The sequence below is a fragment of the Pelodiscus sinensis genome, chromosome 6, assembly GCF_052426305.1.
Source record: "Pelodiscus sinensis isolate ZL-2025 chromosome 6, ASM5242630v1, whole genome shotgun sequence".
Classification (NCBI taxonomy): Eukaryota; Metazoa; Chordata; order Testudines; family Trionychidae; genus Pelodiscus; species Pelodiscus sinensis.
In genome coordinates, this window is record NC_143057.1 from 45,169,798 (window position 1) to 45,195,313 (window position 25,516).

At 40.3% G+C, this 25,516-nt stretch overlaps 1 protein-coding gene across 1 annotated transcript in view; it reads left to right on the top strand.

The window, feature by feature from the left end:
* Positions 1-1,853: 1,853 nt before the first annotated feature.
* Positions 1,854-25,516, top strand: part of LRRC2 (leucine rich repeat containing 2) — a 106,020-nt gene continuing 82,357 nt past the window's right edge. Inside the window, exons 1-3 of the mRNA XM_006129375.5 lie at positions 1,854-1,989; positions 10,920-11,065; positions 23,060-23,270. Of these exons, the coding sequence (XP_006129437.3) occupies positions 10,941-11,065; positions 23,060-23,270 (336 nt within the window). The 5' untranslated portion in view covers positions 1,854-1,989; positions 10,920-10,940. The remainder of the gene's footprint in view (positions 1,990-10,919; positions 11,066-23,059; positions 23,271-25,516) is intronic.

Genomic DNA, 25,516 nt, shown 5'->3' on the forward strand with positions numbered 1-25,516 from the left:
AAGCTCCACTGATACAGAATGCATCAGCCTGCGTGTATAACACAAGTTTCTGTGAATACATCACCCAAATGCATTGACTGTTGAGTCCCAAACCTTTATGTTAATACTCAAAGGCCTCTGTGGTTAATCTTAACTACCCAATGAAGCATTTTTCTTTCCGTGATCATGACTTCAAACATCAAGCTCTGTTACACTGGATATATTAGATTGTGAGCTCAGGAAGCAGAAATTCATCAAGAACTGCATGAAGACAGTGGAACTCACTTCCACAAGAGTTCACAGTAATTGCAATCGGATGTTCTGTCTTTTAGGACAAAAGACAAAACTCCATTTTTAGTCCTGCAGTTGATTCTTTTCTCTCACTGGTATAAATCATTAGTGATTTCATTGAAGACAATGATGTTATAGTGAAATAAATTTAATAAATTGAATCAGAATCAGGCCCAGCTGCTGTAATTAATGTTTAAATTGCTGAGCTTGAAGAGGAAAACACATAGCTTATCAAAAAATGCCAACTACTTCAGCCAACAGGTGAGGGTTTTTTGTTTTACAACAGGAAAAAAATGGAGCAGCAGCACAGAAACCTAAAATGGGGATAAAGAAAAGGCTGGCTGATAGAAAGTCCCATAGCAGAATTCCCTATAGATGAAATTGGCCAATGAACTCACAGAATGAAAGTGTACATCTCTCTTTCTCTCTCTCAGGCTAGGTCTACACTATAGCCTTTTTTTGGAAAAAGCTATGCAAATTGCACTCTTCAATTTAAAGAGCTTTTTTCGATTGGTTTTTCCAGAAGAAGCTTTCTCACCATTTGGCCCCATGTCTTCTGGAGGAGCCCTTATTCCTCGTAGAACAAGGTATACAGGTCTCCCCAAAAGAGCACATTTGCTCTTCTGCAAAAAAAAATTAGACATACCGAAATTGCTAATGAAGTGGGGATTTAAATATCCCACCCTTCATTAGAATAAAAATGGCCGCTGCTTTTTGCCGGCGCGGCACTTTGCTGTCAAAAAGCGGTGGTCTAGACAGTGATCGGTTGACAAGGAAAGCCTTTTCTTACCGATTTCCCTTATGCCTCGTGTTACTCCTCATTGCACGAGGAGTAGCAGTTAATTCGAGGGAAGGGTTTTGGATCAGACTACCACGTGGTGAGTTAATTCAGGCTACTGGCTTTTTAAAATGGCGACTGGCCATGAATATGCTAATCAAGCGTGGGATATTTAAATCCCACGCTTCATTAGCAACTTTGGTATGCTTCATTTGCATCCCTAGTTCGAACTAGGGGGCAAGTGTAGACATACCCTTAGATTTGAACTTGGAACACTAATCAAAATGCCTTGTTTTGTTAGGGAACAGAAACATTTTTAGATGGATCATTCTAAAATTAACCGTATAACCAGAGTTACAGAAAACAGCGTCTCCCTACAGTTAAATAAAACTTCTAAAGGGACCTGAGTTTGCTTAAGAGTGCCTAAAATTAATGTCAAGGAACCTTAAATAAATGGAGGTAGTATTGATTGGCCTTTGAAGAGGATTTCCACATCTATTTCTCTTTTCATTTTCTTGTATTACCAGGTTTCCAGTCTATAGAAATTATGTTAATTGCAACAATAGAAAACTAACGGATTTCAAGTAAGGACTACCCATTCCATTTTCAAGTGGAAAGTATCACAGACACCTGTGTGTGATTTAAATACCCATAGGTTACAGTTCAAATAAGATGCTATTCCATTAACACTGCTGTTACTGTTGAGTCATGCAGTACAGATATTTTATCTTGCACATGTCTCGGCTCTCAGACCACAGATCATGTTATCACCGTACAAATATAGCATATTAGTGCACATGGAAGGCTAGTCACGCTAGGGGGTTCAAACAGATCTGACTTGCCATGAACTATGTTACAGCTGTAAACAAGCTCAGAGTCCCTATTAACTAACCACAGTGCATATCCGGGAGCTCTGGACACTTGTGTTCTTTTAGTTGTAGGTAAGTGTCAACTTTGCTGATTATTGGCTGCAATGAGAGTTTCTTTGGATTTGTGGGCAGGGTGGGATGCAGGAAGGTCTTTGTTGCTGTTAATGAACTGCAAAAGTTTTAGCCCCCGTGTATATGAGAGAGATAACCAAGACGCAGAATATTGAACTATAAGAGATGTATATGTTTTATTCTTTAAAGACAGCGGGCCAAATTCAGCCCCTAGAGTAACTCCACTGATTTCAATAGATTTACACCTGGTACAAATTCAAGCCAGCGTGTTGCATTATAAACGCACAATGCTTATAAGACTAGATATTTGCTCTCTTCTTGTCTGCACTGTAATAAACCTTTGCTATTACATCTCAAGGACATATGTTGGTGTGAAAATGATTTTCAATAAAATAAATGGTTGAAGAGATTGGCCATTTATTTTCACTGGCTGTCAAAATTTACAGAACAGAAAAAGAGTTATAGAACTTCAGCCTCTGATGGCCACTTATACCTAATCCAGCGCTGGTAGAGGAAATCTAACCAGCTAATAGGTCTTTGTGAACAAAATGTATCATTTTAAGTTAAACGCGGTGGTTGTTTTTAGTAAAAGTATTTGTCGTGTCCATCACTGTGGTATAAAGGCAGTGTTCCTTACTGCAGGCTAAAGTGTACCAAACATCCCCAAGGCCCCAAAACTGTGTGAATGCCCGTTTGAACTTCTGTAGTAAATAACTCAGGATCCATGAGAAGGTGAGGAATGTGTGATGGCACCCAATGCACAAAGGGTCAGATCCTAGGTGCTGGGTCCTATACACCTCTATGACCTCACAAAGGAGGTAGAGAACTGCTTCAAGGCGGAAGATGAGGACTGCCCTGATGGAAGGTGAATTCTGGGGCATGTAAACCTGATGTCACCAGCTCTGTACCACTTGTTTCCTTCATACCAATGCATTCTTGGGTGGGCTGAGGACATGCCCATGATCAGGAGGAGATCATGCAGGCAGAGCTGCAGTGTATTATCAGCCAAACAAGTGGTTCTGAGGTGACAACTCTTGATGGCATTATTTAGCCCATGGGGGCAGGAGTAATTTAGAGCTGCCCTCTATCTCTATACTATCTAATTGGTGTGCCCTAAATTCTTATACTGCACTCAACACCATGGCATCAGAATGTGTAGGAACTGTGTTAGTTCCCATGATTTTGAGATGGATAGCTGAAGTGTTCCCTCCAAGTGCAGTAATGGGGGCAGATGTGTCTGAGTCACAGGTCAGACAAAGGCATTTTACTCTGTTCTTGCAACATAAAAGGCTCTTAAACAGGTCAGGGAATATCCCTCATGTAAGGAAGGAAACTAAAGAAGGATGTTGCAGCCTGTTTATTAAGAGCAATTCTGTGCTTGTAACAAATGCTGTCACCTGCATTGGTTTTCATGAAGCTTCTGGATGGAATTCAGTGTTAGTTTAACCTATACAGTCTTGTTTGGGCATGATTATCTCCCTGAAAGATCGCCACTCTTCCCATGACTACTGCCATAGGTGAAATTAGCCAAAGTGCTTTAGCTGGAATTCCCTTAAGCCACGTTTTCACTTTCTGCACTGGAGATGTGTCTTCTGGTGTTTGATTTAGCAAGTCTAGTTAAGACCGGCTAAACTGAACACTGAGGATAACTCTGGGTGACTCTCACATTTGCAAGGAATACGGGAAGCCAACAGGAATATTTGTTCCCATAGGCCTTTCTCTGTGAAGACAGTGCCAAACTTAGCTTAAAGTAAACCAACTCCAGCTATGTATTTTACATATCTTGAGTTGTATACCTTAATCTGGCCTTCCAGGTCTAGCGTGGACCTGGCCTTAATATAAATGAGAGGAAGCTGCAGGCAGGGTATTCTCCAGATATGTTTAAACTGAAAATATTACAGCTGTACATTGATGGAAGGACTTTTCTGTCAGCATAGATAATCCACCTCTCCACAAGGCAATAGCTATCTTGATGGAAGTGCTGTGTACACCAGTTTTTTTTATGACTTTGAGAGACGTAGCTAAACCAATGTAAATTCCTAGTGTAGACCAGGCCTCCATGGGTGATGCATCCTTAGTTCTGACCCTTGCTTCCTCATTTGCTCTCCCAGAGCCAAGCTTTGTTAAACTTCTGAACACATTGCAAAGGCCATCTTTTTTCTGTCTTTGTTAAAATTTTCATGGATTGTGTGGGCTGAGGTAGATAGATTCATGCATTGTCCTTGATAATGCTCTTATTGTGAAGATAAACATAATTTCTTGTAAACTTCTTGGGGCAGAAACGGTCTTTTGGTTCTGTATTTGTACAGTACTTAACAGCATGGTTCTTGGGTAGGAGGTTCTTAGCTGTTACCATAATATTAATAATTTAAAAATGTATTAATTGGAAGGGAAATGTGGATTTTTTTTTTAAATCTATGTGTCACACAGCCTGTGCTGCCTGTAGTCATACATGCCAGGTACTTAGGCTTAGCAGATATTCATCCTGATGAAAGACTTGTGCATAAATGTTACAATTATTTCAGTAAAACATATGATAAATACCACCTCTTTATTTTTGGCCTTTTGAACTCTGATTCTATCAATGCTTATATACACGAATAGATTTATGTAAACAAATCCTCCCATTGACTTCAATTGGCCCACTCATGTGTAAAATTACTCACATGAGTACAAGTTTGCAGGACAGTTGTATTTCTGAAGAATAAGTAAAACAGAAAATCGATTTTTAAATCCCTTTATGTCTGGAAAACAAATGTGAAAATAACAAAAGCAGAAAGAATGAGAACAACAACATTCAGCTTCAATAGCCTGCAGCTATGAGATAATGTTGGAACTACATATTTATAACAGTACTTAAAAATCATTCAGCATTTGATACCAGAAGAGGACATTCCCCCTATTTAATTATTTAAAAATAATATAAACTTCTTTGAAAAATAGTGTGTGTACAGTGTCTCATGTTCCCCTAAATAGCAGGCAAAGATTTTACAATATTCTTTACAATAGCCATGAATTATAATTAATGGATGAGTTTAGTTCCTGATCAAACTCCACTGAAATCAATAGAGCGACACCAGAAATGAATCTGGCCCAATATGTTACATTTCATTATATTGATTAAGGCCCACAAAATTGCCCATATCTGAGTGTGAATTACTAGTGGTAAGATGATCTGCTTCCATTGACTCCTATATGCAGAACTCGTTTTTCCAGAGGTGATGCTGTTGTAAATCATACCCTTTGCTTTCTCTTTATGGTCCTGGAGTGTTTTTCCCCTAGAAGGGACGGTGCTTTCATTATATAGTAGTATATTACCAAAGAGCCTTGCTTTCATGATCTCTCTCACTAATACTTCATAAGACTGAATGAACATTATAATAATACATCATCTGACAAATGGGCATTGATGATCTGTAATATAATTCAGAAGCCAACCTCATCTATGGAGGAAGGTACTCAGCTTCAAACTCAACACTGGTATAGAGTAAACTTTACAGACATTTGAGCAAATGCTCTTCTGGCCTGGATGGCAAAAGCCCACAAAAGATATGTGGGTTTCAATGTATTCTCTACTATCACCCACTGCTTCCTTTTAAAACAATGAGCAGTCCTATGGCATCTCAGGGTATGTCTACACTACCCCCCTAGTTCGAACTAGGGGGGGTAATGTAGTCCTACGGAGTTGCAAATGAAGCCCGGGATTTGAATTTCCCGGGCTTCATTTGCATGAAGCCGGCCGGCGCCATTTTTAAATGCCGGCTAGTTCGGACTCCGTGCCGCGCGGCTACACGCGGCACGGACTAGCTAGTTCGGATTAGGCTTCCTATCTGAACTAGCTGTACGCATTCCCGGGCTTCATTTGCAACTCCGTAGGACTACATTACCCCCCCTAGTTCGAACTAGGGGGGTAGTGTAGCCATACCCTGAGAGACTAACAGATTTATATAAGACATAAGCTTTCGTGGGTAAAACCCACTTCATCAGATGAATTGGAGTGGAAATTACAAAGGCCGGGGTATATATACCACTACTAGTATAACAAAAAAAAAGAAGTTACTTATCAAAGGTAGGACCAGTGCTAATAAGGTTAATTCAATCAGAATGAATGTGGCTACTCACTGCAGTTGTTGGAGAGGTGCCAATACAAAGAGAGGGGAAATTGCCTCTGTAGTGAGATAACAAAACTTAATCCTTATTCAGTCCTAATTTGGTTGTATTGAATTTGCAAATGAATTGCAGTTCTATTGTTTCTCTTTGTAATCTGGTTTTGAATTTCTTTAGTAGAAGGATGGCTGCTTGTAAATTCATTACCGAATGTCCAGGGAAGTTAAAGTGTTCCTCTATAGTTTCATGTGTGTTACTTTTCTTGATGTCTGATTTTTGTCCATTTATCCAGAGACTGTCCGGTTTGGCCAATATATATGGCAGGGAGGCATTGCTGGCACAAGATGACATATATCACATTAGTGGATGTGCAGGTGGATGAGCCCCTTATGGTGTGGCTTTTGTGGCTAGGTACTGTGATGGTGTCACCTGTATAGATATGTTGTCACAGTTGCTAATGGGGTTTGTTGCGGGGGTGGGTTTCTGGGTGAGTGTATCTGAGGTGTGAAGTGTAGCTGCTGGAAAGCATTTGCTTCAGGTTAGGGGGTTGTCTGTAGGTGAGGATTGGCCTGTCTCCCAAGGTCTGTGAGAATGAGGGATCATTTTTGGGGACAGGTTATAGATTGTCTGTGATGCGCTAGAGGGGTTTTAGCTGTGGGCTATAGGTGATATAGGCTATAGGAGTTCTGTTATTTTCCTTGTTGGGTCTGTGCTGAAGTAGGTGACTTCTGAGTATTCTTCTGGCTCTGGCAGGTGGGTATTAAAGTTTTAAGAATGCTTGATAAAAAGCATGTAGATGTTTGTCTCTGCCTGAAGGATTGGAACAGATATGGTTGTATCTTAGGACCTGTCTGTAGACAATGGATCAAGTGATATGTCCTGTATGGGAGCTAGAGACATGTAGGTAAGAATAGTGGTCAGTAGGTTTTCAGTACAGGATGGTGTTTGTGACCATCATTTATTTGTACTGTTGTATCTCAGAAGTGGATCCTTGTGTGGATTGTCTAGGCTGAAGAGGATGACGGGGTGAAATTGCTGAAAAACTTTCTTGTGGGTCCATATGAAGAAAATGACATCAATATAGTGCAAAGAGAGGAGGGGTGCTATGGGACGAGAGCTGAGGAAACGTTGTTCTAGGTCAGCCATAAAAATGTTGGCATGTTATGGGGCCATGCAGGTACCCATAGCAGATCCGCTGACTTCAAGGTATAAATTGTCCCCAAATAGAAAATGGTTGTGGGTGAGGACAAAGTCGTATAGTTCAGCCACCAGATGCTCTGTGGCATCATTGACGGTACAGTTCTTGTCAGCTTGTAATACATCCTTGTGTGGAACACTGGTGTAGAGAGCTTTTACACTCAGGGCAGCCAGGATATGTTTTCGGGAAGATCACTACTGCACTGTAGTTTCCTCAGGAAGTCAGTGGTGTCTCAAAGGTAGCAGTGCTGGTAGCATAGGGTCTGAGGTGAGAGTCCACATAGCCGGACAACCTTGCTGTAAGGGTGCTGATGCCTGAAATAATGAGGCATCCAGGATTTCCAGGATTATGGATCTTGGGTAGCAGATAGAATACTCCTGGTTGGGGCTCTCGGGCTGTGTCTGTGTAGGTTTGGATTTGGTCCCATGCTATTGCATGAAGTTTCTTGAGCAGATAGTGTAGTTTCTTTTGGTATTCCTCAGTGGGATCAGATGATAGTGGCCTGTAGAATGTGGTGTTGGGGAATTACCTGGCAGCCTCCCGTTCATTATTTGACCTGTTCGTGATGACAACTGCACTTCCTTTGTCACCATCTTTGTTTATAATGTCAGAGTTGTTTTTTTGAGACTATGGATAGCATTGCGTTCTGCACTGCTGAGGTTGTTAGAGGGCAGAAGCTGTGTCCAGATCTTGACAGCCCTCTCAATCATGGCCAAGGCTACTTCCACATCTGCTGGTACAAAGATGGGGGAGGAAAGGGAGCTGAATTTTGTTGAGGATGACTGGGGAAGCATAATGAAACTATGATAGGGAAGGTGGCAAGAATCCTTTCCACATGTGAAGGTCTCTAGCAGCTGCGCAGCTACTTCTGAAGTAAAGAAAATTATTTTCTTCTAACGCTTGCACTTACGTTTGTATAACTTATGTCATTCAAGGGTGTTAAATAAAACAACTCTCTCAGCAACTTAAGTTACTCCAACAGAAGGGCCGATGCAGACAGCATAGTGTCCTGCTGACATAACTACCACCACTCATTGGTGGTGGTTTAATTATGTCAATGGGAGAGTAGTATTTATCCCATTGGTACAGAGAAGCTACACAGGGATCTCACAGCTCCATCAATGCAGCTGTGCCACTGTAAGCTTGCTAGTGTAAACATGGCATTAGTGTCTGCACAACCCATCTGACCTAGAGGACTAAGGTCAGCATTCACATGGCATTGCTATTAGTGGAGTTCTGACTTTACTCAGCAGCGGTTTGAAGAGAGACACTGGGAGCTATTTGTGGCTTCATTGTTAACACTCAGATATAAACAAACAACAGAAGCTTCTTTACAAGCAGGAAAGGTAAAGGTCATACAGCCATCCAAATATACAAAAGACGCTGGCATCACAAAATACGTGACCCTTCCCTATGCCCAAGTTCAGAGGCATTGCGTCTCCATAAGTGTTCTTAGGATGTCTCTCATAAATGTAACGAATAAGTTGAACAAGTAGAGTTATAGGCCTATCAGTCTGCATATGCCTAACTCACACCCCAGGGTTTGGTTAGAGGAGACTGCAGTGTTTTGTTGTTAAACAACATATTTTTGTATTTCTTAATATGCCCTCTAGTATGGAGATATTTTGTAGGTTGAGAGAAAAAGAGCATTAAGAAAAAGCAGAATAAAAATAAAGTAGGGATTTGGTGGCCCTTACTCCCCCTTCTTCTTCCCTCCCAAGTGTTTTGTCTCAAGGCCAAACTATAAGTGACTCCAGTGGAAGGATAGGAGGAAACAGTGATCAGAGTAAGTACTTGGAAAAATGAATGGCTGAAAGCTTGAAAATACATATGAAGGTAAGGGACAGGCTATTTGTTCAATAGTAGCTTGACAGCTCAAGTCCTTTGTGTGTTTTACTAATGAACAATGTAATAAAAGTGGCATCTAATGAAATCTCAAGTGAAGCTTAAAAAAAAAAGAGAAGAAACAGCAGTTTTTATCTTGGTGAAAGCAATTATTTTTAAAATGCTTTCAGAGTTCTGTTTTGTAAGATTTCCTCATGTTGGCTCAGTGAACCATTTTATGAACAAGTAGGCATAACAAAAGCCCTCCATAGATAGATTAGCTGCATCTCATGATAAAAAAATCGAGTTGAGATTATTACATCTTCTGAGCATGACTCTGAGCATGAGAGAACAGTTTTAGTGATTTTTAGCCTGAGTTATACTTGTGCTGGTGTTGGTGATTTAGTGGGTTGTTTGTTTGCTTGCTTCCATCTGTGTCTGTACTGAACCGGTGGCCCAGAACAGGGTTGAGAAGTATTGTCCTGTTGGAGATGCTGTCTTTTTTGTGGTCTGTGTAGCATTGTAAACCCAGGTCTGTGGAATCTGCATTTGTGGATTCCATATTGCCAAGACCATACTTGTGTGTCCATGCTGCATTACTGGAAGCCGGTCTGTTAACTATGCTAGCTTGCCCATACTGCGCTAGACAGGCCTTCCAACTCGAGTCTGTGACTTGAGCTGTGTCCACACTGCAAAACAACAGTGCTTGGACTCAAATCTCAGCGTGACTCAGGCTTAGAACTACACCTTTGGGTACAGGTCCTGAAGGTCTGCTAATGCAAATCAGATACATTTGTGTGTGAATAGTGGGAGGTTTTGGGCTCAAATTTGCATCTGAGCCCAGGTTTACAATACAGTGTAGAGAGACCTAAAAATCCCATACAATTGTGTGTGTGTGCGCGCGTGCGTACGTGCTAGAAGAGAGATATTAGCACTCATGTCCTGGCTAAATTCTAATACTGTTCCTATTACAAGCAATGGGAATTTAGCCATTGACTTCACAGTGCTGCTTCTATGGAACTTTAAAGTCACCCATGCAAGGTCAAATGAAATGTTACTCCTTATAAAAATCTGGGGTACCACCACTGACTTTTAACAAGCCTTAATGTCAACAGAAAGGGTTGGTGGTGTGGACTCATTGTTTAAAAAATTGACCTAATGCAGTTTAGTTTGACCTAAACTCCCATTGTAGACCAGGCCTAAGAGCAGGAGCAGAGTGCAGGTAATAGCACTGTGTTTAATTTTGTCTCTGCAGTTTCAGCTGGACACAACATACTTTATTTCCTGTCTGAGGTTCCAATTCAGAACTGTACTCAATTGCTTCTTTAAAAGTAGTAGGCAAGTGAGATACCTGGCTGAATGGAGGTCCTGTTGCTGTGGTCTCCTAAACAATTGCCACATTTCACAGATCAGTGATTGCATTTTAGTAGTAGATGAAGTGATTTCTGTATCTGATGAGACCCATTGTGCAATCCTTAACCTGCTGATGACCACTTGTGCAAGTAGTCCCATTGATTGGAATAAGGATTAGTAGCCCAAAAAAAGGTAATCAGGATGAAGACTGAAGTTTGGTGAACACTTTAGAATCATTTGGGATTGACAGGATTCTTATAAACTGTTGTTATTACTCTTATTGTTACTTGTATTATTAAAGAAAAATATTTTTTGTCGGATGATACTTAAGTTAATATCTTTTGTCTATTTTCCCCAAGCAAGCTGTAAGGAACTGGATCAGAACATTATTTGCAATAACTGTTTTTATTAGGAGGTCGTCTTAATGATACACTTGGTTTTTTTACAGGAAAAGTTTAATGTCGGTAACATGGGACATCAGGTGATAATATTTGACATTTCTGCTGCAAGAGGATTCTGGGAAACTCAAGTGAAGAAGTATAAAGAAACTCAAAAAAAGGAAAAGGAAAGATTAGCAAAAAGTTCATTAGAGAAGTAAGCCAATCTACTGCTCTTCTATTTTAACTTAATTCATTAAACTTATCTGTTAGTTTAATTACATGCAAAGGATAGTCAAATGATCCTAGGAATCCATTTCAATTTAGTTGGTTTGGATTTGCTGATGGAACTTTGCTCCTCCCCTCAAATGACCGTAACAGAAATACAGAACAAATTGTATGTATATTGTCTTATCTTATTAGTTGCTGAACTTTCTATATAGATTGCAGTTTACTGATGGGCTATTTTGCTAGTTCATTGCATAGTTTTAATTTAAAAAGTTGATGTACTCCCTCCATCTATTTTTGTTCATGAAAAGTGCAATATGAAAGTACCGCATTTATTGTGGAACACTTATGAAAATATACTTGTGAGAGTCAATGTAAGAAATGTTTTGTGATGTTTTGTTGTCATCAGAAACAAAAGGGAAGAAATATATATGCAGGCACAGTGTTCCTGAATTCCATAAAGGAGAAAAGAGGGAAACACAAAAGGATTATCTTAGAAGCCTTCTGTTGTTCCAACCTAAAAGCAAAACAAAAAGCTTGAATACAATTCTGTTCACCTCATTGGTTCCTACTGGTTGCTTTATTATAGGTTACTAATGATTTGATAGTTTAGTTTCTTTGCGATCATCACCATGAAAGTCGCCGTAATATTCTATTGGGAAGATAGTGCAGGAATGGGCGCTGACTCTGAGTGTTGTGGGGCTGAAGCACCCTCAGAGGGGGAAAAAAAAAAAAGTTCCCCACAGTCACCACAGCAGTGCCACGGGTGAGCTCCTCCCCCATTTTCCTAGTGCTTCCTGACTGCTGTGATCAGCTGTTTAGCAGCATTCAGGAAGGGGGGGGGGAAGGTGAGGAGCATAAGGAGAAAGAGGTGAGTGGAGAGGTGGAAAGGAGTGGGGGTGGAAAGAGGTGTGTGTGTGTGTGGGGGGGTGGAGTGGATATGTGTGGGGAGGGGATGAATGGAGGGTGAGGGCAGGGGCTGGGAGGAAGGGGTGGTGTGGGGGTGAGGACTGGGGCAGCCCTTGGGAACACAGAAAGTCAGTACCTCTCAGTGCAGTAGTTGAAGTACTTTACTTTTATCATATTTATTGCTCAGGGAAGAAGGAAAAAAAAGAAAAGATTCTTTTTGCTGAAAAGTACCCAGGGCTGAATGGTTCTGGAGGGACCATGTGAATCTCTCAAATGAGAACTGGCTGACTCAGAGGGAGTTACTCTTCCCGTCTCCTGTGAAAGCTCAGCCTGATATAAGAGCTACATCCCCGTCTAAAAGCCCAGGACAAGGCACATGACAGAAAGCACTCTTGGTCAAGAGGATCTGTCTATGGAACAAACTTGCAGAGGAGATCAGGCGAATCCAGTTTCTATATTTTGGAAATGCTGCAAAATCTTCTTTGAAAAAACTGTTCCACCGTAAGAATGACACAACACTGACACCCCCTATTGTCCCAAAATCACTATCACAGAAAGACAAAACTAATAAACAACATACCTTAAAAGATCACCTTCTTGTCCCCTTTTAGGCAACTAGTGTCCACTAAGCTTTTAGGGGGGATTGGGGCCTGCACATTCCAGCCAGACTACTCCTGGCCCTTGCAAAGCGGTGCAAGTTGCAGGAAAAGTCCGTGCCCCCTTTGGGCATTGATGTAGTGGCTGGCCTTAATCTGTCCACTGATTTGTGCATTTCTCCATCTCCCTGGTTTTCTTTCTCTGACTCATTGTACAGTGTGTAGGTTTTCAAAACATTCAGAACCAGAGATCATTTTCTTGTTTACTTATGTTGGCTACTACAAAAGCGAACCTCAACTGGCAGACATTAGGGAAATTCAAAGGGGACAGAAAAAAAGAGGGCACCTTAATATGGCAAGGAGTATTTTTTTTCTGTTGCTAATTTTAGCTACCTCACTTCTTTGCCAGTGAACTCGGGCAAGACCCAGAGCTGTCCTGTGAGTCATGTTTTCCATGAAGACAACAATCTCACTATAGTTGACATCTGTGCTTGTTTATCATAAGCTAACAGAGATTTGTGAGCTGTTCTGCCCAGTCATTCTGCACAATTTTCTTATATTCAGTAATAAGGTTCCAAATCTCTTCATTATCTTTTCTGTACCAACAAGGATAGATCTAGGCTTCAGTACAGGAGACAGCAATATAGAGCAAGAAATTATTTTAAGCTCGACATGAATACAATACTTTTATTCCACGACAAGGGACCAAATTCTGAAGCTCTTTATTTATGTTGAGAAGCATCACATTCTCCAAATAATCCCACTGATTTCAATGGAAGTGCTCCAGAAGTAAGGTATTACTGTGTTATTATGGATTGATACTGCTCCTATTGAAGTTAATTTCAAAACTCCAATTAATTCCAGTGCTGCAGGATCATGCAATTATAATAATGTGGCCAAAGTCACAAAGGAAATGGCCATTAATGCAAAGCTCACAATTAGAGAAAAACCCTTTTGTCACCTGACAGAATTTCCAAGAAATGCATGTGCTTAAAAACATACATATCAGCTGTTGCCTATTGTGTTTCCAGGGCCAGATTGTCAAAAAAGCACTCAGCCCAGTTTTCAAATTCTTAGTATCAACAACTGTTGGTGGAGCCCTTTCCAAAATGCTAATCTTAATGCACCATACTACATTAGTGGATGCTGTAAAGGCTCATTATCCCTCCTCAAAGCATGATAAATGAGTAGTCCTGTGGCACCTTAGTGGCTAAAAAAATATATGTAGTATCATGAGTGTTCGTGATGGCTTTGAAAGCAGGGGCACATGAGGTGAGAAGAAACCCCTCTCTGCAACTGGTAGGGAATTACATTCTGAGAATTATTTTGTTGTTTTTTGCTCTGCCTTTAGTTTGTTTTAATACACAGCACTTACATAGTGTTACAGAGCGTCCCCACTATATGTCGCCCTGGTATACATCCGTTCCACACTGAAGTCATTTACACTTGTAGGAACTGATGCACTACAAGTCCTTCCATTCCTTGTTCTTAAGTTGCGCAAAAAAAAAAAAAAACCCCAAACCAATTTGCACAGACGCAGACGCGGGAGAAATCAGACGCGGGAGAAAAATTCCGCACTTTAAGTTGTTTCGCTATAAGGTCAAGTTTTTTGGAACATATCTTGGACTTATAGTGAGGATGGTATACTTCCTGTATACTTTCCACCAAATAACAGTTTTGACTGTAAAGAAAAAAATGTTGACTGAATTTGGACATTACGTCAATCTGCTGAGTAAGGAAGTGCCAGTCTTTCCTTGAGTGTTTATATTTACAAGTCCATCCAGATGAAATTAAGAATCCTTGTTTTAGTTTATATAACAATCGTTAAGATGTTGTGCAATAGTTGCATAATATTATGCCCACAGTGGTTTCCTACTATATAGGGAGTAGGATTTGATTTGGCATCTATAATATTTGCATGTACTCCATGGGGGAAGTGGAGTGCAATGGGTGAGTGTACTTGTTCCACTTCTATGCAGCCATGGTGAGTGCAGGGGATGTCACTGTGCTATGATAGCCTCACCCTGCTGATCCCAAAGCCATGTCTTTGGGGACAGGGTGCTATGGGAGGAGTGGGTGGGGTGATGGCAAGAAGAGAAGGAGATTGGGAGGAGGTAACGGACAGCTCCCCTGGTCCACTGGGAGTCCTGGGTTGGATTGTGTAATTGCTTTGGCTGGGATGGCCTGCTGGCCAGGAGTTTGAAACTCCTGAATTAAATCATGGAGCCAATGGAACTCGGCTCCACAAATAATCAGGACCAAACGAAGGGTATAAAAGAGAAATGCAAACAAGCAAGGGTTGGTTTTGGAATGAATCCAGTTGTAGAAGGAAAGAGAGTGTTGAATGAGTGCTCTAGAAGGAATTATATTTATTGCGGCCCTAGTGAAAGGAAAGTGTTGCTGTTGTTGCTCTCCTATTTTTTTTGGTCCCACATCAGGAAAGATGTTATTTGTTTGTGTGTAGGATGCTTGCATCCCTGGTGGGTGCAAGCCTTCTGCAAGGGCGAAACTTTATTTGCTGCAAACTTGTTTCTGATTTGGAAAGGAACTTCATGGATTAAAAAGAAATTGACTTTCTATATAAGAGGGAAGCATACAGTGAGGTTCTGTATGCTTCCCTTACCACTTGAATGTTATGCATTGGCATTTCAATGCACTTGGGGAGATAGATGTATGTGAAGTGGGTTTTAGGAAGTGGAGCTGGATTGGATAAATTCAGAAAAGATGGAGTATTGCTGAATAGCAGAGCACTTTTATAGGCCAGGAAGTAGCTTAGTGTTTTGCTTTCTGTATCTTAAAACACTGCTCACCGTATTGTCTTCAGGTGTAAATGATTGTTTTGTTTACAATTCCCAAACCTTTCAGAAAAGCTCCTCCTAAATTTTCTTGACCATGGTTTAAATTATAAGCCACAATATGTTAGAAACGCACAGTATTCTATGTTCATTGCATCTGTATGGAAATCAATACAAATTCTAGAGAATAGAGCCACTAGCTAATCCATGTGAATGGGTTTGTATGCCATTGTGTGCAATTCAAAAACACACACTGTTAATACAGAACTAAGACTTAGGTTAAACTCTGAAAAGTGTGGAAATGTCATAGAACCATAGGGACTTCTGTAGGACATTGAGTATATCCCCCTGTTAAAAGCAGGACCAAACCCAACTAAATCATCCCAGCCAGGGTTTTGTTAAGCTGGGATTTGACAAATTAATTTGTCAATTTAGCGGGTGTATTATAGATCAAAGGATGCCCCCATTGGCACTGGTACACCTACTCCAAAAGCTCCCAATGACCCCCCACTGTGTGGACAGGGATTTAAGATACTTCTATTCCAGCTACGTAATTTATGTAGCTGGTGTTTCATATCTTACTTCCACTTTCCCATGTAGTGTAGACTAGGCCTGAGTGTCCATTCAAGACACAAAGGTTCAATCCAGTGCCCTTGGTTCATTCCCAATCCACCAACAAAATATGAAGTGAATAAGGTAGAGCTTGCAGAACTGTCTCACTCATTTCTTAGCTACATCCTGGGAAGATAAGTTAACCATAAGTTGGACTCTTTCTGAATGTAGTAAAAAAGCCTGTACGTTATTCAGTCCGTATGCAGCTTGTAACATTTTTTTCCCCAAAGTTATCTTTGTTAATCAAAATTAACTCTCAATAGAACACTCAAAGTCTCTTCTCTATTTCTCTGCTGGCATGTATTGTTCTAGTTCCAGCTGTTTTATTGCTAATAGTTTTTTTTAAAAGAGAGAAAGCATTTCATTTTTGGTGCTTCATTGAGCACAAAATGGTTCAGTTATTTTTGAGAAACTTTCTCAACAAACTTGGACCAAACCAAGTGTTTTGGAAAATTATGAATCCTTGAAAAATTGGTGGTTAGGCTGGAAGTAATTATGCAATGTTTAATTACCATTTTAACCATATAATTTGTTTTTGTTCATATGCATTTACTCAAACAGATCTTTTTGTATAATATAATTGACAGACAAACAGTTTTCTGGCTGTTACCGTCCTGCCCATATTCTTCAGCTGCAATCCTGTACAACAGGATTAGGTTAGGACTGGAATTGGAATTAACGGAGAAAATGTTGTTAAACAGAATTACTTAAACTGTATTTTGGCCAGTCTAACAACACTTTTCTTGCAAAAAATCCCATGGGATCATTTAATTCATGCAAGTGGCTAGGTCTTAATGAGTCTCACACAAGAAATGACATCAATTAATACAGTACCTTCAGGTACCTTGCTGGGCTATTTCTTCAGTGGTGATTCTGAGGGAAGAGTGCCATCTAATGAAACATCACACCACTTCCTAAAGCACTTGTTTCTTCCTTTGAGACCGCCCATCCAGCCACTTAGCAAGTTTTAAATTATGCTGGGGAAAGTATTTTAGCCATTCACCCTCAAAAATGAAAGGTATCGTCTCAGTTAATGACTCTGAATCCTTTTATATGCTAAATCCAGTCACCCTACTTATTTTCCAGAAGGTTATTCCTTCAAAGTATTATTTAATGTACCCTTCAGCAGTTATTTGTATTACTCCCAAAGTGAAATCTCTGGAGAATTTAAAATGGCAGCAGCACAGAACTTGCCTATCCACATTAGGGGGAGAAATGTAGTTTGTTTAATCTTCACATATTAAAATAAAAAAGGGATGTTATGGAGTGGGAGCGGCTAGGTCTTACTGAGGACAAAAATCAGCAATAACCTCAACAGTAAAACTTAAGTATTCATAATCTTTGCTGATCTTACACCATACCTCAAAATACTACCTTGAGGACTTATTGGAAACAGATACTCGATTGTCCTGTAGTGAGGTTATCACAGTGTCTGACATCTTTCTAGGGGAGGAGTGATTTCTCTTTCAGCAAAGTGTATTTATGCATATACCTAGCTAGCATCACATAAATAAACTCATCAAAGCCAGGGTGACTATTTCTGCATTTAAAGTTCAGCCTGTGCTTAAGTATTTTACTGAATTCAGGCTTCAGATCTCACTTGAATGATCTCCCTGCCCTTTTATGATGTACTCATGCCACATGTCCGACTCCATTAGACCCAATTGTAGCAAAATGATCTATGAAACACTACAAGAACCCCATCTCTTTACAATAAATTTGCAACATTCCCTAAAGGTTAGAATGAAAATCAAGCTTATTTCACAGCTGAATAATAATAATAATAACAACAACACTATTATTAATTAATAAACAGAAAACAAAAATAAACTGTAGGATTTATGGAGTTTGCATCTCTACAGCATCTCTACAACCCTCTTATGTGTTGTCATATTGGTCTCAGTATTACTCAGCATTTTCAGATCCCAAAGCTGTGGTAACTTAACTATTTCTCCCCATTTCTTTCTCTGACAAAGCACATAAAAGCTAACCATTTCCCTTGCAACAGCTAGGGGAGCTGACAGACTTGTTGGGCTCCTGGACAAAGTGCAAGGGGACTGGGCCAATGCCCAGGAAGGAGCAAGCATTGGGCAGAAGGGGCAGGGCTAGCCTTCTCCAGGCAGCCCTCAGTGCTGGCTGGAGTGCACCGTGCTGGGCTCTGGTGGCAATTTAAAGGGCCAAGGCTCTAGTTCTCTTTGCTCACCTATCTCCCCATAGTGGGCTTGGCAATAGCCAATAATAATTCATCATTCTCCTTATTAGCAAAGCATCTTCAGTAAAAAGAAAAATTTCAAGGTCAGTTCTCCACATTTATCCCACCTCCTCAAGAATGTGTCCTTTCTCTTTTTCTATATCAACAAGTAAAATTGCAGTTTACAGCTGGTTTTGTTCTGTCTGCCTAATCAGGCCCAAATTATTCCTATGTGGTATCCTCACTTCCATTAATTGAGAGAGGCTTAAGTACATAAAATGGCCGCAACTTGTGTCACATCCAGTTTTCTCACAACACAAGGGTGGATAGGGTTACCAGATGGGTTTCAAAAAAATACCGGACACATGTGATCTCAGAACAGGATGGGGGGTGGGGGAGCAAGGCTAGCTGGGGAAGATCGGGGGGTGGTGGGAACCGGCCGGCGGGAAGCAGGGCTGGCCAGGAGACGGTTTGGGAGAGCAGGGCTGGCCAGGGGGGAACCAGCCTGGTGGGAGAGCAGGGCTGGCTGGAAGGAGGTTTGGGGGAGAGCGGGGCTGGCCGGGAGAGATCGGAGGGGGGATGAAGCGGGGGGAGAACTGGCTGGCTGGAACCAGGGCTGGCCGGGAGGGGGTTGAGGGGAGTAGAGCTGGCTGGGGGAACCATCCGGCGGGGAGCAGGGCTGGCCGTGAGGAGGTTAGGGGAGTGGAGCTGGCTGGGGGGGAACTGGCCAGCAGGGAGCGGGGCTGGCAAAGGCACATACAGATCCCAGGGTGCTGCCCATCCTGTGCATGGTCCCAGTGAGGCGCAAGGGCGAGTCCGGCCCTGGGGATTCCATCCCGCCCTGGCCCCACCTTTCCTCCTCTCTACTGTGTAGTTGCGTACTGTGTGGCTGGTAGACATGCTCACACAGTGTGTGCGTGCCTACCAGTCAGGCGGTATGCAACTATGTACTGATACTTATCATAATAATAAAACTTACTTAATTAGAAAATACTGGACATTTATATATCTGGTATTTTCTCAATTTGTTTCCCGGACAGAAAGCTCAAATACTGGACTGTCTGGTTGAAAACTGAACACCTGGCAACCCTAAAGATGGATGAGTTAAGAAGTTGATCCAATAAAAGATTTCCCCACCCTCTTAAGTATTTGTTGTAGGGGAAAATGTGTTTCTGGGATTTCCAGAGCCTTTAAAAGAAAGCCATTCTTCAAAACAAAGCATTTAGACTGGAAACAAATTTACGCACCTCAGAGAAATGTTAACCGATTTAAAAAGAATTGGAAGTGCCAAATAGTTACTGATGGTTTATTTTCTTAAAATAACACTTCATCTTTCATATAGAATTTTCTCACTAACAGAGGGTTTTTTCCTTTTTCAAAGGCACGCATGATAGCAGAAATGTGATAATACATAATCTAATATATAAAGGAGAATGTTTGTATGTTTGTGCTCTAATAACTTGGACACTATAAGACCTACCGCAACCAAACTTTCCATGGGATAACCTTTCCTCCAGGAGAAGATTTTAACGTTCTTTTGGACCCAATCGGGCCCAATCTCAACCTGTAAAAATCAAAAATAACCTGCCACACTGCGCTGCAGGGGCAGCTCCGCCCACCCTAGGTCAAGTGCCTGCCACCTGTGGCCCCAAAGCACCATCCAGGACTCACCCCACCCCCATGCGCATAACGGCTTGGGCATCCACCCTACCCCCCCACAGCTACGGTTACCAGGTAGTCTAAACCCCCCCCCAAAACGGCCACACTTGATTGGGGGGGGCGAAGGGGGAGAGGAACTGGCTGGGAGGAAGGGGCGGCCGGCGGGAAAACAAGCTGGTTGGAGAGGAGGGTTAGGGGCAGTGGAGCTGGCCGGAGGAGATTGGGAGGAGGAGAACCGCCTGGCAGGAAGCAGGACTGGCCAGGGGGGAGGAGGGGGAAGCGAATTGGCTGGCGGGGAGCAGGACCGAGCAACGCCGGGTAACTCCAGCTAGTTTCCCTTATACAAGATAGTCAATCAGAGGTAAAACAGTTTATTTTGATAAAGGTTCTATAAGGAACAATGGCAATCACATACTTAACAATGACTATCTAAAGCAGAATGATGAACCCCTAATTAGACCTGTCCCCTTGGGGTGATCTCACATCTATAGTTTCTATGATACAGATATCATTGAAAGTAATGATTATCAATTTGTCTATGAAAATTCTCTGAACATTTTAACCTGGCATAAGAATAGACTAGTAGATTGAATAGAAGTCAATTATTTATTTTATAATTTTATTTAATAAATAATATCCTTTTGATTTTTATCCAGTTTTGATCGATTATATTAACACTTACTTTAAAGCACTTCTTTAATTTACCAAATCAAATTTTCACAACTGTCAGTAATTAATGACAAGAGAGAAACTGTCAACATTGTATAAAATTTACACAGTAAATTTACTTAATGTCTAATAAGCTGTCAAGAAGCACTTTTCTTACTTTACCTATCTGGAAATTTAGGTTATTGTAGATGAATTTTTTTTTATATGTGTATGGTGAAAAATCAATGTTTATTGATATTTACTGATAAAAATCAAATTCCTCCAAATCTGTATACGAGGCTTGTTCTATGCAAGGAATGTAATATTGATTAATATGTGGTTGGCGATGCAGCTCCAGTGGTATAAGCTATGATTGCGAGTGATTAGAACATCTGCCTTTGGAATTGACCATGCCTAGAATTCTGACACAGACTGGATAAAATCAGACATTGCCCCATTAGTATAATTCACTCTCTATCCACATGGTGCGTAAATTGGTGTTATATGAAATCATTCTTTATAAGCTCTGAAGAGCATATTGCATTAGGCTGACACTAAAGGCCATGTCAAATTTCTTCTCCGCTCTTACATCACCATGTGTTTATATTCGTGCTCAGTTTGTCACTTAGTTTGTAGTTATTCTGCTGTGTTCAGTTGCTGAATGATTACATTATCAGTGGTTTGGGGTTTAATTGCGTTTTACTCAACTAAAAATTGTTGTTGCCACTAAATAATTGTATTTTCTACATTTTATCAGTAAAATATCAGAGGAAAATACATTTTCTTGTCATCAATGCTTCCCTGGTTGCTATCACACTTAAAGGATTTAGAGCTAAATCTTCTTTGTGGGTTTTATTATGTATTGGGTTGGAACTAATGGTCAGCATGGACATGACCCACTTCTGGAGAGGGGAAGGTTTTTATGCTCCCACCTCTTCCATTTACATGGGTTTTATTCGGGTTCCTGAATTCAACCAGTTTGAATGAAAGAATTAACCATTTATAGGGCTGGCTGAGTAAAGGAAAAGCAAGTCACCAAAAACAAACAGCCAGTTTTTAGTTCACTGAATTATTAGAGTGCAATTTTTAATTCTTGGTGGATGATCAAGGAATTCCATGAAAGAGTGAGAATTGTTCCATAGAATCAAAATTCACCAATTATGGAATTCATATACCTGGAGGACAAGCAGAGGAAGAGTGTATGAAGAAGGAACAGCACAGCAAAGTTAAGGTCACTTCTAAATTCTAAGATATCAGAGAAGTAAACTGTGGGGGCTTGGATACTTTTTAATTTTTCCCCTTTTTAATGGTTCAAATCTTATTTTTCTTTTTCTCTTGCCTTCTGGGGTTTATTTTAATGTATCTCTACACGTTTCTTTCTTGCCCAACTTTTTGCTCACAACAACAAAAAGCTTTTATAGTTAATTAGATGCACTCACTAGTAGAATAATTTTAGAAAACAATATGTAGGTGTCTTGGGCCTATTTTTCCTCCATGTATATTATAACAATATTTTTTAGATTTGTGAACCCCCTGAATTAACTCTTGCCTTCCTACTGTCTGCTCCCTGTTTTGCCAGTGATCTTTGGGTTCAGAGACGGGCTTATCTACATGACCAAATTAAAGTAGTATAATTTAAATTGCCTTTTAAGCCAATATTGTTAAACGGGAGCAAAAGGCTTTGTGGAGACTCTTCTTTTGATATAAGAATGGCTTATTTTGGTTTAGTTACACCTGTTCCTTAATTGACTTGAACTAAACAAAAATAAGTTATCCTTAAATCAAAATATGTGTCTCTGATGTTAAATGTTACCCTTGTTTTTACTGGTGAAACTTTTTCACATAAATAAGCCCTAAGTAACATTCAGGTTGAAACTAGCATGGGTAAAATATATTTGACCTTTAACTTCAACTTTTCTATAACGTGCACACCACTGTTTTAGAAGACAATCCCTTTACTTTTCTAGGTTAAAAACTCTACTTGAATCTAAAAAGTTAAGGAAAAATAAATTATTTCCAATGGCCAGAAAAAGGTCAGAAAATATTTTTCCTGTTGAAAAATTATGAGCATAAATCCAGAATCAATTTATGGTCTTAATTGTATTCTTATATTTGTAACTTGTTTGGTATGAGTCTATCTACTCCGATTGAAATGAATGGCAAAATTCATATAAAATCAGATCCCAGATGTGCCTAACTTTCTGATCCTGCCTCAGATACATCAAAGAAGATCTTACTCATCAGAATTCTACCATTCATCCTGACAAACCCAAGCATTACTCTTGGGCCAAGCATTCTAAAAATGGCATCTAAATGTACATGCTCAATTTGCATCTTTAGTCATTTGCCTATGAAAAGACATCTATGCATTTCCAAGTGCAAGCAGGACTTTTTAGTGTAAAAATCAAATGGATTACCATCTGATTTGTGTGCATTCAGTTTTATCATTTTCATGTGTGAAATGTGTGTCCTGATTTGGAGGTTGGACGGAGTCTCATTTTAAAATACAAGACTTTATGTTTTTTACTTCTGTTATTTGGATTTATAGAAACTCTTTATCGGCACTATTTCAGGATAAAGCAAGAATGGGACTTCGTCCTAGAGTGCAGAAAGAAAGGCGTTCCACAATCTGCATACCTAAAGAATGGTTTCATAGATACCACTGTGAAGCTCGTGGATAAAGTTGAAAAGAACTCTCAGCTCTCTAAGAAGAGTGCTTTGTCAAATGTAGCAGACAAAGAAAGAAGAAAGTTTATTTTTCAACTTTCTGGAGCGCACTGGACGGTAAACTTAGTCTGAGCATTTTTCTGTAGTATTTGAGTGATTAGCATGGCACACTTTTTCACTAACAAAACTTTTTATGGTAAAGTCTGATGTTCTAGTCCATCCTGAGTAGTTTTCTACTGATTAGGAGTGACAGTAATATTTCCTTCCTTTTTAGCTATAAATTAGTAACGTTTTTAGTTTTAAAATATGTCGATAATTAATTCTGCAGAGATGTTTGTAATGTATTTCTCTGGAAAGCATGGGAGTAAGCCATCACAATACAGTGGGATCTTTCCCTAGTTCTACTTCTGGTGAAAAGGTGATGGCAGTAACAGTATCCGACTTGACTGGCTTATTGATTCTTTTTAAAATACCCAATGGTTTGCTTGCGTTCTTTGATGGCTTAGACACCCATTTTTGTTCTGCATCTGCTTAAAACAAAATCCTAAGTAGACCTTACCAGTAGTGGAGTGATGAAAATAACAGTTGCATTGATTTTCATGAGATTTCAGTTTAGAAGTGAGATCAGGGCTCCTCTCCCACACCTGATGCCCGTCAATTAGTAGCAGACTTGGTTTCTAGAAAGATAAAGGTGCACTGAAGCATGTCTTATTTTCACAATCAGAGATAATTCTTTGTGTGTGTATAATGAGAAAAGGGTGGGGGGAGCATGATCTAGTCTGAGAGTGAATTTGAAAATTATATTATCCTGTGAGGGAAAATATTCCTTTTGCAGTGTATATTTTGGAATCAATCTGATACTCAAAAAAGTGCATTAAATAGACATAACAAGTTTGTATAAATAATAGCACACAAAACATTACATTCAAAGAATATGGAAGTTGCAAGGTCAAGCACTCAAATGTTAGGAAATGCCAGGTTGCTTGTGCAGTCTTTTTATAGGAACTTTGCCAGCATGCCTTTCTGATTGCTGGCTTTTTAAATTTGGCAGTGACAAACAGCTGCAACCCCGAAGTGACTGTCTGGTAACTGACTGCTGAACACTTTGTCATATCTCTGACTCACTTTTAGGTGGCTAATATTCTTATTCTGTTTTCCCTTTTCTATCATCAGTCAGGGATAATACATTCTCTTGGCCTATTGAAAGCTAATTCTGTGAAGGTGATTGGAACAACTTAAACATTTAACTTTGAAAATGGGGCCTGATTCTGGATCCTGCTATGTATCCTTATGGTTGAAGCAAAACTGTTATCTCTGAGAAATAATTTTGAGTGTCAGAGATCTGTGGAGCTAGGTTGTGGCTTGGCCTACACCATAGCTATCAGCATAGGTCTTCTTTGCAAATGGGAGGGAGATTGTCAGGCGTGGTAGGAGGAATGGTTAGTGTGGTTTGCAAAGCAGGTCATTGGGATGATGAGATGTAACCATAAATTGCAGCAGCATATAGGTCTATAGTAGCAGTGGGCAATAATCAGCCTGCAGGCAGGGCACAGTTCACCATGGTTAGCCTCTGGTGGATTGCTGGTGCTTTATTTACCTGTGCCTCCACAGGTATGGCTGCTTGAAGTGCCCATTGGCTGGGGATCACCTTTCCTGGCCAACGGGAGCTGCAGGAAGCAGCGCAGACTGGGACACCACTTCCTGCAGCTCCCATTGGCCGGGAATAACTATCTGCAGCCAATGGGAGCTTCAAGTGGCTATACATGAGTAGGCGCAGGTAAATAAAGCACTGGCAGCCCACCAGGAGCTTACCCTGGCAATACGTGTCCAGCTTATTGCCAACCTCTGATTTTAAAGTATGTGCTGTATTTTATACATAGCCACTTCTCCAGAGTAGCTCTTAGAAGTGGAGAAGTGGCATCAAACCACCTTTGCCTCCCAGTGCTGGTCTGTGGCTCAGCTCGTTATCTCTATTTTGGCTAGGAACTGACACATTAACAGCAATAAACATTTAAAAAAGGGTCTTCAGTGTATTTTGGAATAACCCTGAAAATAAAAATCAGATCAACTTGACAATACCCATTTGAAAATAGTTTTGTAAGTTGCAATTTCTGAGGACTTACTGCATGAGGAAAAGTCACAATAGGGTATGAATTGCTGACTAGATATTATAACCTTTCATCCGGACATATTCTCATTTAATATGCTTCAGCCACTCAAGTGTCATTTGCACTGAGGTTTTCATCTTCATTAAGTGGAGTCTCACTGTATCTCTTAGTTGTAAACTTATTATTGCTAAGGGTTCGAAGGAGAGGTGAAGTGCAAGCACGGAGTTATATTTTAAATAAATAGGTATAGTATGT